At 40.6% G+C, this 16,914-nt stretch overlaps 1 protein-coding gene across 1 annotated transcript; it reads right to left on the bottom strand.

The window, feature by feature from the left end:
* Positions 1 to 16,576, bottom strand: BEST3 (bestrophin 3). The gene is made up of 9 exons (XM_032207464.1): positions 16,425 to 16,576; positions 14,606 to 14,700; positions 13,815 to 14,048; positions 8,532 to 8,686; positions 7,735 to 7,812; positions 7,187 to 7,339; positions 4,283 to 4,363; positions 3,092 to 3,243; positions 1 to 910 (listed from the first exon to the last, which is right to left on the bottom strand). The coding sequence occupies exons 1-9, from the start codon at positions 16,574 to 16,576 to the stop codon at positions 1 to 3; spliced, it is 2,010 nt and encodes a 669-aa protein (XP_032063355.1).
* Positions 16,577 to 16,914: the final 338 nt, after the last annotated feature.

Raw genomic sequence — 16,914 nt, forward strand, 5'->3', positions numbered from 1 at the left:
TCAAAGTTTTCTTTCACTTTTCTCATTAGAAAATTCTACTATGGCTGTTTCTTTAGTGTCCAGGTTACCCAATAAGTGCTGCATTTCAAATGTCTCTGGAGCAGCAGCAGCAGAAGTAACATTTTTTCCATCACTTAAGGTCCTTTGTTGTGAAGTTGTCCCAGGATCTGTCACAGGAGGTGGACCGTCAGCATTTGACATTGTACTGGGACTATGGAAGCTCGGTAAACTCCATCGCTGGAGGTTTCCCTCATGATCTGTTACAAAACCGGCTATGTTACTACTATGGGGCTCATGTTTGGACTCCCCTATCATGCTAGGAAGTGACTGATGCATGTCAGAGTCTGGGAGGTATGTAGTCATTTCTGGGGGGAAGAAAGGGAGGTCCAGAAGAGTCACGTCTGCCTCAGTTAGGCTCCTTTGGAGCTTCTCTTCTGGCATGCCTGTGGTGCTCTCTGTTAGCAGAGCTGGTTTCCCCAACACATCAGGTGCTTTCTCCTCAACTTCAGAGATGATGACCTCGGGAACCGGCTTGCTCGTCTCAGATGAGGTATCACTGTCATTGTACTGCGTCTCATTCCTCGAGGTTTCAGTTATAGGTCCTAGATCTCTGCTGCTGTGAAGTCTGTTACTTCTTTCAACTCCTTCATGTTTCTTCTTGAAGCTTGAGGTAGAATGTCTCCCCCTTGTGTGCATTTCTTGCAGCCTTCTGATGTGCCCCTTTTCATCCGCTGGGAAAAACACCGAATTCTCACTCGTCTGCCGATTGTAGCGCCGGTGAGCAGGGGATGAAGGACTCTCATGGACGCTGAGAAACCTCTTGACTCTTCTCAGCACTGAATGTTGTCTTCGGTGTTTCTCCTCTTCCCAGGGCCACTCTTCCCCATAGAGGAATTCGGTATCAGCCAGCCTGCCAAATAAACCAGGTGGTAGGTGTTATTTACACGGAGGAAGTGTTGCAGTCTGCATACACTGCAACACTTCTGCATGTATCCCACTGTCTTGGCAGGAAGAAAGCAATGAGGGAGGAGTTAGGAACCAAATCCCTCATGTGTCCCTCAGCAAGGGCATGGAAGGGAAAATTTGGGTCAGGAGCCAGGGCAGCCCAGCAAGGCTGCTCCACTCAATACTTGGCAGCAGCTCCCTGCAACACCTCCACATGGTTGGTTTGCTTTTGGGATTAGGGTAAGGGAGTAAAGAAACCCTGCACAGTGCTGTAGGCCTTCAGGCAAATGAGAACTTCAGGTTAATGAGGATAACTTCTGGTTAATGAGTTCAACTATTGTTTCATCTGCCAGGCCATTCACTACACATTAGAGACCTCGTCCATCCCAGAAGACAAGTCAAATTAGCCTGGTTATCTGTCCTAAGGGCAAGGATTGCAAAAGGACTCAGGCCAAACTCGAGGCAAGGAGCTCAGGAAGGAAACACTAACCCAGAAGGACAGAGGAAGTTTCTTTCTGCATTTGTGAAGATGCTAGTTTAGGGGACTGGAGAAGAACTTGGATTTGGGCTCAAGATTTATATATATTTGCTTTCGACTTAGATGACCCATCACACCTTGGTTTTGGAGTCTGCAAAAACTAACTAGCTCTTCTTTAGAGAGGTGAATGCAGAAATATTTCAGAGGGGAAAACTGTTAATAAGAAAAGCTGTTTGCATTTCATTGGGGCTAACACAAAACTATTCTTCATCTACTATCCCTCATTTTTGTGGAGTGCTTCTTATTAAAAAAAAATGTTCTCAGACTTAATAATGTTTCTTATATTCTTCATTATTTTTCTTGTGGTAATTACAGTAAAATAAATTATATTCTATGGATTTTTCTTCTTCTCTTTTGGCTATAAAATAGTTTTTCCAGAATGAAAGAACCTCTGAAAAGGCTGTGTGTGATAAAATGAACTGATATAAAGCTTTGTTCTTTGTATTACAAGGCAATCAAAAATGGAAAAATAAGAGGAATAAAAATGAGAAAACATCAATTTCCTTTCCAAGACCAAATGAAGCAAAACAAGCTAAAGCAAAACAAACCCACTTTTTTGCTTTGTTTTGTTTTGTTTTGATGAGGGATGGAAATTTTTGAAAAAGTTGAAAACTTTTTGAGATATATTTTTAGGCTACAAAAAAAGACCGAAGTTTTAAAAAAGATTTTCAGATAAAAATGTCTACTTGTCCTGGTATTTGCTTAGGCAGGATGGTATTTACACCTACTGCCTTGTTTTATATTAGAGCATGTCACAAGTGTTTAAACTTAACACCTTCTAAGCTGACTGGCCTATCACTACTGTGTAATATAGATCCTGACAACACCCGGCAGTCCTATAGACTCCCAACACTTCTTTATAACAAGGGTTATTCTGTTGGTCTTGGCAAATATCTCCTCTTCTTTATCCCTTCATAAAATCTGACCATCCCAGCTTATTTGCCTAGATTATTAGTCAATGAAAAGCCGTATAACATTTAAGATGACTTCTTGTTTACCTTCACAAAAATTTGGACTAATTTCATCCAGCAAGGTAAAAGGCGTCATCTGCTAATTGCACAGGCAAAGGAATAGCTATTTGGGGTGTATGATTAAGCTGTAGTAAATAAAAAATTATTAATATAGCTTTTCACTGTCTTCAGGTGCTGTCCTGTACTCAGAGACTATCAGCAAGCCCCCTCAAATGTAATCTGTTCATTAATTAGACAACGTGTGCCATGGATGCACAATTTGTATGAGCATGTGGATTGCTGAGGACATCATCCTGTCAACACCAGCCTGCCCACCCCCTCCCAGTAACATAATTTCCCATCGCAGTCTTCCTCATTCACAATATCATCACATCCTTAAGTCCCATGCCTCTTTATCACATTCCCACAAAGGAAATGGTCTTAATCAGGTGTTACAACCTGGAACTCCCAAGACAGCTGCTCCAAATGAGCGTCAGCATGGAGGACCAGCCTTTGGGGACTGATGAAGGTCCCCAAAGTGTGCAAGCCACTGGTGCCAGCCCGCAGCCCTGCGCAGAGTGTCCGTCAGCCAACAGAGGTACTGGGCTGCCCTGGTGGTAACATTTCTTACGGCATTAAGGACTTCAGTGCCACTCACCCCATTTCAATAGTTGATCCAAGGAATGATGGAATGCAGTAATCAGCAGCTGCTTTTGTGTAGGGCGGCCGGGCAGAAGAGTCATTCCAGTAAATATCTTTCTCCATCCTTGGTAAGTTCATGTGCATCTCATCCACCGCCAGAAGCGAGACCTTAGATATTTTTTTTGTATAAATTATGTCACGTTCAATATATGACAGTATACAAAATAATCTGTTTTGAACTCACGGACTCAATATTTCTTTCAAAACCCTTTAAAGTGAGCCATCTATGGTGCCCTGGGCATTGTGAAGAGACTCAGTGTTATTAAAATACATCCCAAATACCCTCCTACACCCACAAAATTCTACATTTTATTGTAAATTGAGTCTTCTGTGCTGTGAAGATATTTCTTTGCGATAGAAGTCCTTTCCTTACAAACCATGTGGTTAAATGGGTTTGGAGTCCTACACGTGCTATGGGCAGTCTGTGCAGGGCGTTAACCATGCTCCTTAAAATGTTCCACAAGTTGAGGAGCTTTTTGATAGGCCTTGTCCACATTTTAACACCTGTACAATCAAGAGTGTGACTGTCCTGATTTAGGGCCTTGTGATATATTTCATGAAAAGGGCTCTCTGTCACCCTTGCACACGAAGCCTGAGGTAGTGTTAAGCCAGAGACCATCTCTGGCAGGTGTGAAGGCCTTTCCCACTTGCTTGATTTGCTTCATATTCAGGTTTGCTTTTCCTGCCCTTGCTGCCCCTAAATACAGTCTCTGCAGTACCTAGCACTGATATTATATATAAATACATATATATATTTATTTTTAAGGAAGATTAATATATATTATTATAATAATTAGACATTCAGATTAGCAGAACATGTTTTTGTCTAGACGGGAATAAATGGCTTTTGTATTTTGCAGGATTAAATGACATTATTTGCTTTTCCTGGCGTAAAGTGAGCTTAAAGCTGGAGGTAGTCTGTCCGTGTGTTTAGTCAGACAGCAAGCAATGCCAAATGCCAAAATTGGGGTGCACTAGATTATGAAAATAAAACCTGGGGATTATAGCTATAGGTACACCTTCAGGGAAAGAGTTTGTTTTGATGACGCTTGTTGCCCTTAATTTGTACCTCGATGTAAGAAATGGGATTAAATGTGATGATGATCTATAATACGGTAAAGCTGGAAGTAGAAATAACAACAGCAACCTGCAAGTTTCGATCGATGCACCAATTAGTTTCAAAATCATCATCATCTTCTCCAAATGGATTAATAAGTTGTTCTGCGACCTGAAAGGGAAAGGAGACAGTGTGAATAGAGGTTGGCAGGCAATGTCAGGACTGCGGCTTCAGAGAAAATTTGATCTGATTTTTCTCTCCCTCCCTGCCTGTCACTTGCAATCATAACACGGGCTCCAGTGTGATGTTTTTGCCAGTCGAGAGAAGGAACAGCTTGCTTTCCCCATGGATGCAGCCCCTGGTGTCTCGTTCGTGCTGTCAGTCATCATTGTCGGCACTGGCCTACAGGATTGGAGAAATGTCCGGGGCACTGTGATTGTCATATAAGATATTCCTTACCTTCCCTCACTGCTGTCTTGGGCTGATTTAAATTAATGATTTAGCTGCTGAAGGCTCTGTTATTGCATTATGGTCTACGATACTTCACCAGCCCATTCAGTTAATATTTCCCAGCAATGCAGCTGAAGACTTCTGGAAGGCATACAGCTGCCTTTTGAGCCCAGGCCTGGATGCTAGCCCCTAGCTGCTCCCTATTTTCCTAAGGTAATGCTAACTGCATCCCTCTGAGTGGTTTTGAGGAAAAGCAGTCCACAAAAATCCTCAAATATAATGAAAGCCGTGTGTCACGCTAGCCAGAGCCAAGATCCTGAAGATGGCCAGGGAGCAGTGGTGAGGTCCCAGCTTCAACACAGCATTGAGCAAAGAGACTGCAGGGTTAAACAGCCTCCCTTGTGCAACTTGCTATGGGCTGCTGTGATCTAAATGACTTATAATAGCAAGGCAGTCACTCTGTGGTTATTTATTCACATGTGCCTCATGATTAAAGACCTCTCAGCTGCAACATTAGCTAATCACTTGCTGACTCTCCTAGGCCAGCAGTGGAAGGTGAAGAATGAGGTGCTGAGAAGACCAACATTATGAAAACCTCACTGAAGGCAGGAGGAATGAAAAGCAGACAGGGAACACGTCTGCTCACACCCGTTGGTGTGCCCTGGGGCACTGGATTTCAGGTACAGCCATGTAGCTGCTGGAATCGGAGTGTGCCAGAGCACAAATGGTGCTGTGGCTCTCCAGGGAAGACAGTTGGTGTGAACTCAGGAATCACTGCCCCAAAACCCACTGCAAAACCTATCACATGAGCTAAAAAACCACAGTGAGCATGACAGAGGGAACAGCAGCAATGGCCTTTCCCTGGCCACTGGCCTTTGTTGTCTGGAAAGGAATGTAATGCTAGACAGATGGGGCCTGTATTTGGACGGCCTGTCTATTACAGTAACGAAAATGGGGATTTAGCAATGTCTCACGTGACGGGAAACTTTGTCCCTGTATTGCAGGTATAACAGATCAGGCCTGAAGCCAAGCAATGAGCTCAGTTTCGCCATCATTTCTGAGGAACTGCCAAGTTACTGGAAGTCAATAGTGCTGAGCCCTTTACACAATCTGGCAGCTGAAGCCCAACGCACTCAGCAGGAAATGGGCTTTAACCTTCAGAACAGAAATATCCCGACTCTGTGGCTCTGCAGGTCTGAGGGAGCATTGCCGATTTTAAATCTGCTTTTTAAAAGCTGCTTCTCCTCCCTTTCATTGTCTTATGCAGAAAATTTCTCAGTTATTATGGCATCCCACACTGGCTGTTGCCTGGAGTTGGCTGGGAGCCTCCAGCCTAACTGGAAAAGATGCTACTGACAGCCTTGGGTGTTGATGGAGGGGAAGGCATTGGGCAGGGGAGGCAGGAAGAACAGCATCCAGTTTTGTTACTCACTAGTAAACCCCTGAAAGGCAGTGCCTAGAGATAAAGCCTCTCATCTGCAACTTCAAAGAAAGTCTGTGATGAATACACTTTAAAAAGATAGGAATTTAAGGTCTGTAGGCATCTACCCTGCTATTAAATGTCTGCAATCCTTGCAAAACCCTTGCAACACACCAGCTTGGTATGCTGCCTTCTTTTGCCCTGCCATTGTGAGGTGGCTGTGGGATGAGGGCTCTCAAAATGGAGGTTGTAATGGGAAGAGGGCTCTAAATGGCCAGTGTTATTCCATTTATTTCCTAAAAAAAAAGTGAGCTCAAAGTTTCCAGCTATGATTATTAATCCCAAAAGGAAACCTAATGTACAAATTTGCTTTTCATTCAAACCTTTTTTTTTTTTTTTTTTTTTTTTTTTTTTTGTTAGTCCACCTTGATACTCACTGCAGAGGAGTATCAACCAGTGTGAGGTGTGTGCCTTAATTACTCATCTATCAGATCGATGACGAGATGTTAACTGATGAGGCATCAATGGGACGATGGGTAGCATCCAAGTCCTTCCATAACTCTTTTTTAATGAATGTTTTTATGCAGTGGGATTGTAGCCAATATTAGCTGCCATGTTTGATAGCCATCTGAAACTGGAGACCTTTAATTGCCTGCATCTGATTAGTTAACAGTAGACACTAAAGGCAGGCTTTGATCCTAAGAAGCAAGTATGATTTAGTCCCGTTCAGCTCATGCCAGGTCTGCAACAACAGTATTTCCCCACTGCACAGCAGAGGGGGAGAAAACTTTTTTTTTTTTTCTTTATTTTATAGTCCAAGTCCTGGGACTGGATTTTGCTGGATTAATGGGGAGCTGTCACTGCTCTATTAATAAAATGGGCTCTTTCAGGTTCCCAACAATTTCTTACAGTAAGATCTGTTGAGTGGAATTAATAATGTATTGGATGACTTTTTCTTTATGACCACAGGACACTCTGGGCTGAATCCTGCTTTGGTATAACTCCATTAATCCTTGGTGATTTTATAGTGTGCCGTGAATCTGACACCTTGACTTTGGCTCTGACACCTTCACCAGCTCACCCAGGGAGGGTTCCCCCATCACCTTCCCAGAAAACTAGTTTACCTTGAGCCATCCTGCGTAGAAGAAGAACTGTAACAGTGTGAAGATTGGAATGTAAAGATCTAAGTCATGTCCCTGATACCCTTGGTCAGTATCCAAAAATTGGCGCCCTATCAGGCAGGCAAAGAAAAAAGTATAGACTGCAAGAGTAACAACCTGCAAAGAACAAAACTTAATTGGAAACATGTCATAATACAGTCTTATGCATAAGGCATCACATATCCAAAGGCCTCTGACTGCCTTTTGTAATACTATTTACAAATCTGTAGAAAATGTTACAAATAAAGAGGCCACATGAGTAATTATGGCTAGGAAGTAGACCCAGGAAACAAAAATTTTGGTGCTTCCCCGCTCTCCAAATTATGCAAGGACTTCAAAACATCTCTACATTAAACACAACTTAAATATTTAGCCAAGCGTCCATAATCCAGTGGGACTCAGGGAGTGCCCAACAGCCTGGAGCTGCCAGTCAAGTCTATGGACATTTGGCACAAATCTCCCCTTTTATGGAAACCGTGTTTCAAATTTTGTGAAAGACAAAATCTCAGTACCTGGGTATAGACCAGTGGAATTCCAACCCAGTCATAGCCAAACAAAAGGCTACACCAAGACCGGTACTTATTCATCTCCTGAATGGGAAGGGAAACAAACAAAAAAAAAAAAAAAAGGAAAAAATAGAAACAAACCCCAATGAACTTAAATGGCATCAATTCTGAATGATAAACATTTTGTTACAGTTCATTTTTATACATGCAAAAGGACAGGGAGACAAGAAAGTGTAGTATAAATTGATTAAATTATTATATCCAGCAACCCATTGCCATGCTTGAATATTCACTTAATTTATGGAGTTTAAATGGTTTAAGTATGATATCTATTTCTTCACAAATTGTATTTTGTTTATATTTATCTACAATTTAGTTATATATGAACGAGAATGTGTTCTATCACATAAAGGATGTTTGGCCACGTAATAAAATATTCAGGGAGATTATTTTTCCTGAAACTGATATTAACATTTTCAAAATGCCAAATAATTCTTATATATTTTTTTTTCCTCCAGCAATGGACCAAGTATAAATTTACAGTGAGGCTAGAAGAAATCTTTACTCATCAAATTGTTGTTTCAGGTAATAAATACCTCCTTAGTCATACAAATACAATCCCAGTGCACTGCTGCTGTGTGTGCCTGAGTGTACAGTGGTGCACAGAGAAAAGTGGTACAGACTTTGAGTAAGATCATTTAGATGACTGGAGAGTCATGTGCACTAAATCAAGTTGTGTAAGTGAAAAGCTACTGCATAGCAATTTAATACTAGTTTTCTGTAGATTTACTTTTTCTACTTACATTCATTAGTGTCTGCAGATCCACACTGTCTCGAATTCTACCCTCTTTCCGTGCCTTCGATGCCAAATTTCCAAACCAGACAAAGGGAACCCAGTATTTTAGGTGGGGAGACTTGAGGTCATCAAATATTTTTCTTTCATATCTTGTCATAAAACCTGTATACAAACAACAGCAGCAACAACAACAAAAAAAGAGTTGATTTATTCTGTGCAGACAGTGCAATTTATGTAATGTATTTTGAATATGATTATGTTCATATGATATTTCCATAGAACTATGCAAATCACTAATTATAATTCTAAATAGTAGTCTCCTTTAAAAAAAATATTCCAGCATAACTCTTGCTTAAAAGCAACTTCTTTCTGCACAAAGTATCTGAAAAATAATCCATCTTGATCAATATATGCAGCAATTTGCTATAGCTCTGTTTTTCTATGCGACTGCTGACATACTATAGATGCAGATAATACTAAGTATTGTACAGATTGCTCTCTAGTTTCATATCCTACTTTTAGAAAAATAAGGAACTGGATAACATCAGTCAATAAACTATCACTTTTCAGCAGTGATGGCTTTTAGCAAGATGTCATTATACATTGCAAGGCAGCCCGGCGACCTTCTGATCCTGATAATTTTTTGGTAAATCTGCAATGAAGTGAGCAAGCCAGGGAGGACGCAGGCATGTGCATGAAACATAGCACAGCAGAGAGCACGCCTTCTGCCAGCGAAATGCTTCTCTGCCAGCCTGTGTTTCATCTTTGGGGTTATGCAGGTGAGTGAGGAGAAGGAAGAGGAGCCATGCAGAGAAATCCTGCTGCTCGTGGTTCACTGGGCCATGCTCTGGGGCTGCAGCCTGAAGGCGTGCTGCACTCTGCTTGGCAGCCTGCCTGGCCCTGGCGCTGGGAAGGCATTATGTTTCCTGCAGGGATAGCCTGGCCTTGTGAAGTCCTGCTTCCCTCCATGGTGAGAAACTCCAAGGGCAGCCAGGGCTGTGTTTGACAAAATCTGTGCTGCCTGGGACTGGCATGGGGGCAGCTGGCTTTTTTGAGCAACACCTCAACCCCCTTGGGCTTTGTGGGTAGGAAAGTTCAGCTCTGCTCTGCTGTCCTCCTTCCACCTGTGGCTTTGAGAAAAACAACCTCAGAAATCTAATGACAGGGAACCTCACATTTTCTTTTTAATGAATCTTAAATTTTCTAGTATAAGAGCAATCTTTAGGTTTGAGGATTTCAGTTTTTGCTCAGGTGGGTATAAGGCTTCTTTTGCTGTGTTGATATTAGAATTGAAACAGGACAAAGATAGTAACAAAGCAGCTCCAAAATAAGTGGCTCATCCATTAACTACAAGTTTAATAACAGATGGAGTGCTGTAAATTCAATTTTGGGGAACTGAGAATGGAAGTGATTTTCTTCTAGTCCTTTAGCTAGTAGCTAAGAGTTGATCTTCTCTTACTAACTATGGTGATGATACATGAAGGTGTGAAAAAGAAATATGTACAAACTTCCACAACTTTTTTTTTTTTTTTTTTTTTAATGTGAATAAGCTAAGAGCAAAATTTTGTTAACCAAGGTGACCTCTGTAAACACTCTGTTATTGACACTAATGCCACTGCTGTACAGTTGCAATAGTACAGCACAGGAGGTGTGAACACTGCACGTACTTGGAAGGAGCACAAGGATGGTACACATTGCTGTTGGTCTAGAAGAAAAGCAGGTCAGCAGCAAGATATAGTATTCTTGCAGAATCCTGGAATTTAAGATCAGAGTAATACACAAGTTTTAAAAGGTGCCTGTGTGGTTTGCAACCAGCTCTCATAATAAGTTGCACAGAAATAATTGGGAAACTGATTATTGACCTGCTAGCCACAAATCCTCCTGACTCCTGAAAGTCAGTCTTTAAGGCTGCTTTTGATTTTTGGCTAGACATATTTCTTATTATAGGGCAGGAAAAGGTGTTTCTCTCATGCTGAAACAGAAGGAATATAAAAACAAATGATAGTCTGGAGTATGCAATTCCCTGGAGAGGTTCTGGGAAGTCATTATCGAGAAGGGCAGAGCCTGAGGGGTTCATGAAGAAAAGCAAAGCTCCAAGAATCAATGGAGCTCTGCACTTAAACTGGGTACCTTTTTGTTGAGAAAAAAATAAACATCACTGTTCTTTTCAAAGTAACATTCAAGTTGACATTATTTCTAATATTAAGGCATTCATGTTTATATTAATTAAATATTGTCTTTGATGGACATTAATAATACCTAGAATACTTATCACAGAAAAATATTTCCTTCTGGTAAATGTTACAGCAACACAAGCAATACACAATACAGAATTGCTTGTTGTAATTGCAGGGGTAAGAAAGCACCTTATATGCCATGAATTACAGGAGAGGATATTAAACCTCTATTATTAAACTTAAACAGCTTCTAAATATGTTCATCTTATTTTTATTTAAGAGAATTTAAAGAATTAACTGACAAACTCTCTGAACAAGAACATTGGAACTGGAAGACTGGAGCAGTTCCAGAAAATTGAAAATATTTGGCAAATACTCTGCCAAGATCTTGGAACGGGTGATCTAAGGAATGATAGGGCACTGAATACTTGTAAAAATGTGAAAAGCTTGACACGGGATACAATCAATAAAGAATGAAAAGACAATAATGTGAAGAGTATTAGCCAAAGTGATCTTATAGAAAAAGTATTAACGAGAACACAAGTCTGGCTGGAAAAAGTCAGTAGTGCTCTCCCTGAAATGATTCACAGGGTATTCAGGGCTCCCATCAAAATGGGATGGATTGAGGCAAGACTGGTTCAGGGTGCCCATGTCAAATACTGTAATGGCTAGAGGTTAGAAGAAGGAACTGGTCGGTGGGCATCTCCCACATCTCCACAGTGTGCTAACAACAATCAAATATATATGTTTCTCTATTCTCATCTGAGAAAGGATTAGTTAGGTACTTCATCCCAGTGGTGGGTCTGGGACTGTGCACTTCAGTCAACAGTAGGTAGCCATGTCACTGGGTTCAAACCTCACGTTTCTCTTCAGCACCTCCTGTTTGGTTTGGGTGGCTTGCTGCCTACCAGTTGACTCATGTTTTTCAAGATTCACGTTCTTGAGCATCCACCTTTCCTCTCACAACTTGCAACAAACAGGATTTGAAAGTTAAGGACTGCCAGGCATTTGATCCTTATGGTGTACGTGCTGCAGTACTCAGCATCATGATGTCATGAGTCTGTGTGAAATGCCTGCCTACAGTTCCATAAAGAATGGTAAAAATGAAATGAAAAGCTTAGAAAATAGTTATGAGGAAGATCCAGAGCTGAAAACCATACCTTGCAGGAAGAGACTAAGGAAGATGAAGCTCATATTTTTTTTCAAGCCTCTATGCCCTCTGCTAATAGGTAGTTATTGAGAGAAAATGGTATTTTCACCTAACTAAAAAAAGAAAGAACAACCAAAACCATTTAAAAATCCAGTGAACAGAAAATGACTGTATGCAAGTTCAGGCTCTGAATGAAATTCCACTTTTCAACAGTGAGTTCAGTGTTGTGAATGCCAGCTCTGCGGTGTATTCTCCATTGTAGTCAGCTGAATTTTAAATCAGGGCTGCTTAGATTCCTAGAAGGTATTACAGTTCAGTCAGAAATTGCAGCTTGATAAAGGAGGCTGTAAGTAAGCTTTTCTGCCGTGTGTTGTGGATGAGTCAGACTAGATTATCATTGTCCTGCTCTCAGATTTAAAATCTACAAATTTAAGCAGTTCATTTATTGAAAAGGGAGATGTGTAGCAGTAGTTACACTATGGCAGTTCTCAGTTTGAGAGCAAAATGCAAAATCGGCACAAGTTGTTTCAGTGATGCCTGCTCTGTAAGTATCAGATTCTGCCACTCACGTTCATATTAAATGTTGCCCTCCCATGCAGCCTGTTATATAATGCCTCAGGGAATTAGGGAGGGGATAATTGCAGAGTGCTGTCTTAATCACTGGATGCTCGTAGTGGCAAAATATACCCTCAAGTGCTCAATACTGCATCAACAAAAATTCTGTGGCACAATGTGCATAAGGACCTACACAATCTGTACTGAAACCCACGGAGCTGCCTGCCAATTCTTAGTTGTGTAGTGTATAGTAGAATGTTTTCCACTGTGCAGGAAAAAAAAAATAAATCTTGTTTTCCAGTCTACAATTTTTGTACAATGCTGCGACATTTTGTCTCTTTCGGAACAGATTGTCTTTAGCAATAGGGAGGCAGAGCTGGATTAGCCTGCTGGAAATGTGGTAATTTTCCAGTACATGCTGGAAGCAGATTGCTTGGAGAGAGCAACAGAAGCTTCCTTGACCTCTCACAGGCTCAGGTAAACAATATTTTTGAAAAGCACATGGAAGAGAACTACAAAATTCAACTAAATTTTGGAAAAAGAGTGACAACGCAAATGATTTTTTTTTTTTTTTTGTAAGATCAGTGCATTCTGCATGGATTTTTTTTCAACATCAAAAGCTTCTTACACATATTTGAATGTGTATATGTATATACACACTGCATATTTTAACTTGCTACAACTTTGCTTACTAATCCATGCCAAAGGAATAATTTTAAGAAATGTAAAATGTTCAGTAAAAACATATCTCCTATTTGGAAGAAATCACCTAATCTCTATGCTGAGAGAATAAAGACATGTTTAATACTTATTATATCTATCCTTGAAAAACTAAGTTTAAGGCAAGGTTGTAAATTCAAAGAAAAAAGTCCCAGAGTTTGGGATATTCAGAGTATATCCCAACCAAACTGTGACCTATTCAAGCTACTCAGAGATAATTGAGATGAAACTGTATTTGTGATGTGTCTGTGGAAACCAGCCCCTGGTGCACTAGACCCTAGACATTGAGACAATGATGGATAAAAAGTTAGCACTCCTAATGCGTTATATGACATTGCAACTACACCAGTTTTCACGCCTTGGAAAACCTTGTACCTGCTCCATGTGCTTTTTTGTTGGGGACAGACCTATTGCCTCCACAATATCTGCAAAAAGATCCATGTGAGAGTCTCCAACTCGTTCTGCTTTCTGTAGGGCCACTAGATGAAGTCTTGAAGAACACTAAAGGTGGCCATCTAAAGGCACTTCAATTAAGGCAGTGGCAAAAAAGTGGCACATTGACAAGGGTTAGTGTGACAGACACATGGGGCCAAAGAAGAAAGGAAACATGAAGGTGGTTCCTTCCTTCCCTGTGCTCCTACACGTGAGGGAAAGAAAAAGAAATTCTGGGAGAAGGATGCAGCAGTACCTGCACCCACCACGTGGTCCATGGTGGGAAACCTTTTGTAGACGGCTGTGCTCACAGAGCGAAAGATCAGCAGAGAAGTTAAATTCACGTAGCGCATTAGAGTCCTCCTGAGCAAGCGGCCGTATTCATCTCTTCCCTGGACACAGCTGGAGATCAAGAACATCAGTCGGTCTGGCCATGGCAAATTCACAAACTGGTTCCACCACCGGTTCACCACCAACGTGACATAGAAACCTGTGGGTTGGAAGAAAAAAAAAGTCCAGTCCCTATCAGGGCTTCTGCTTAGCTTACCTTGATTTACATTGTAGGGCATTATTCATATCACTAAGCTACTACGTTCCCCAGAATACATGTAAATGTGGTAAGTCATGTCAAAATCAGTATGTAATCAATACTTATTTAATAGACACTGCAACTTAATGACCTGTTACATCTGAGTATCTCATACAATGTTAAAACAAACTTCCAAATTTCCTTTTCTGCAGTAGACTTTGAGTGAATTTAGTGCTTTGCAAGGTCAGGCACAATGTACCAGTGTTAGTGGGCACTATATATATTTATATATATGTTAAAATGCTCTTTCATTGCAATATTAAGAACTTGAGCATAAATGTTGATGTGACAAAAGCAACCTGACTTTAAGGAAACCTGCTGGAAGCCAATGACTTTACTGTGAGCCTCTAATCTCCCATATGCCCCTCAGCTCTGCAATGCTTCCTTGCACATACACTTACAAGATACTTGGACAGAGACAGTGTTGGAGAATAATTTCACGTGTAACCAGTACTTACCAAGCACGAAAGTTACTGGGATTTGTTCTGCATATTTGTCACAGTAAATTGATAATTTTTCAAAGAACCGTTTTTGGCTTCCTGTAAGAAAAAATCTGCAGCAAAAATAAAATGTATATGTCCTTTTGCAATATTCTGGCACTACAAAGTGCAAATACATGCAAATGATCATATAGTTGTATTTGGGAGCAAGTTTGGCTAACGTCTTCAAGAAGATTCTTAAAATGCTGAACACTTGTACCATGTCATAAAGAAGCTAGAGAAGACTATAATTCTCATGTCCTTGCTGTTTTCTCATGACTAATTCGACTGGCACTGCTAATTAGAGTCAATACACCTTTAGAATTAGCATGCTATCTCACCCAGACCAGTGATGATAATAAGAGGTAAGTGAGCAAGCAGAGCTTGCTCTCATTTTCCAGAGGCCTACTTAATGAAAATGCTAAGGTCTGTCTGAGGTGCAAAAAGTTGCTGATTTCTACTCACTGTTATTTGAAAATGCCACATTGTTGCAGCAGTTTTTGCTCTTACTCCTACAAAATTTTGCTTATCCACAAACTGAAAAACACAACTGTATCCGTCTTGCAGTGGGGAAAATATTCATCAGATGATAGAAAATTAGTGGAGCACAGCAACTTATTCCCATGGAGAAATATATCTAATGAAATACAGCAGGCTTAAATACAAGCAATTATTTTATTTGGCTCTATAGGTATTACAGTTATTCTTTGATTTCATATAAAAGGAACACGTGACAAAGATTTGGTGGATTTTGCTTACAATCATGTAGTAAAAAATGTGGTATATTAAGTGCTTTCCATGTCATATTTATTACAGTCTTTAATTGCCTAACTTTTCAGTGAAACTAGATTAATTTAAATGAATGTCAGACTTCATTTTTTCTTACATATTAATACTGCAATTTTCTTTCTGAATGTACAGGTATAGACCACTGAACATCGTGTGAAGGTGGTCATTAATCACAAACAAACTGAAGCTATTTTTCCTTGTTACACATAAAAAGAAAACACCAGAGACTAATTACAGATTGAGGCAAGATCTGAATCATGGTTTTGATACACTTGTGTAGTGCACTTCATCAATTAAAAGGCTCACTACATTAATTGGTGCGTTGCTTCTGTTTAATTCACACCTTGGTGGAAGCAGTAGCTCCCCTTCTGGCCTGGCCCTCCCAGGTGCTGTGTTGCACCCAGGTAATAACCACAGTGATTTTCCAGCTAGTCTTGCTTGTCCCTTTGCAAGCTTGGATCTTTAAAAATAAAGTTAGTCATGCCCTCCTACCTTTAAGGATAACTTCACCTTTCCTGAGAAAAGACTGTATAACCTGCCCCTCAAATTATTCACTTCAGTGTCGTCAGTGAAATTACCTCTGAGCAACTGAAGACCAATTCTGCAAGCAAGAAATGCCTATACTCATCATTCAAAGCAGAGAGGCACACTCAGTGCCAGAACGATAAAGGCTATATATCACGGGATACTTATGGTATTATTAGTTAGCCTAACTAACTAATTTAGGCTAACTTATTTAGCCTAACTTCAGCAGCAGGGTTGCTCAACATTGGCAGAAGGCTGAGAGTGGAACCAGTTGAGTACGATAGACCATATTCTATTTACACTCTACATGCTTCCTCTGGATCTAAGAAATAAATGTGGAAATTAAAGGAGATTAGAAAAGGTTCAAGGAAAGGATGACAATTATGTGGCACCCCCCACCAAACCAGTCACTCATCAGCCTAATGCTACAAAATGTGAACCTTCAGTATAGCATTTAATGAGATGTGAATTGGAAAGAGTGTACCTGTATAACACACTTATTGCTGTGTAAAGAGTAGCAAAAACAATAAATTCTCTGTACAGCAATTTGTAGATGCTGCCTTTCCACTTTAGGAGCAATCTGTGAAATCCAAAGAAAGTGGCATTTGCTACTTTGCTGGAATAAGTGACTGTCATCGTCTTGGCAGGCTGTGCCTAGAAACAGTGGAAGAGAAGCAGGAAACCAATAACATTTTAGACAGCGTATCCTAACCTGAACGCACACAGATATACACACACAAATATACATATAACAGTATACATAAACATATGCTGTGTGTTTCTATATGTAAAAAGAGAGAAAAATGTGAAGATCTCATGGTTACAAGCCCTGCTGAGCTGCAGGTAGATGGATGTAATGTTGCGCAATGTTTGGTTGGCCCCAGCCACCACCCAAAAGCAGGAGCCAGCGCCAGATGTGGCTGCCCGCCTGGGTGGCAGTGGCAGTGTCAACGGGGACACATTACACCTCTGAA

This window comes from Aythya fuligula, chromosome 1 (genome assembly GCF_009819795.1).
Source record: "Aythya fuligula isolate bAytFul2 chromosome 1, bAytFul2.pri, whole genome shotgun sequence".
Taxonomy (NCBI): Eukaryota; Metazoa; Chordata; class Aves; order Anseriformes; family Anatidae; genus Aythya; species Aythya fuligula.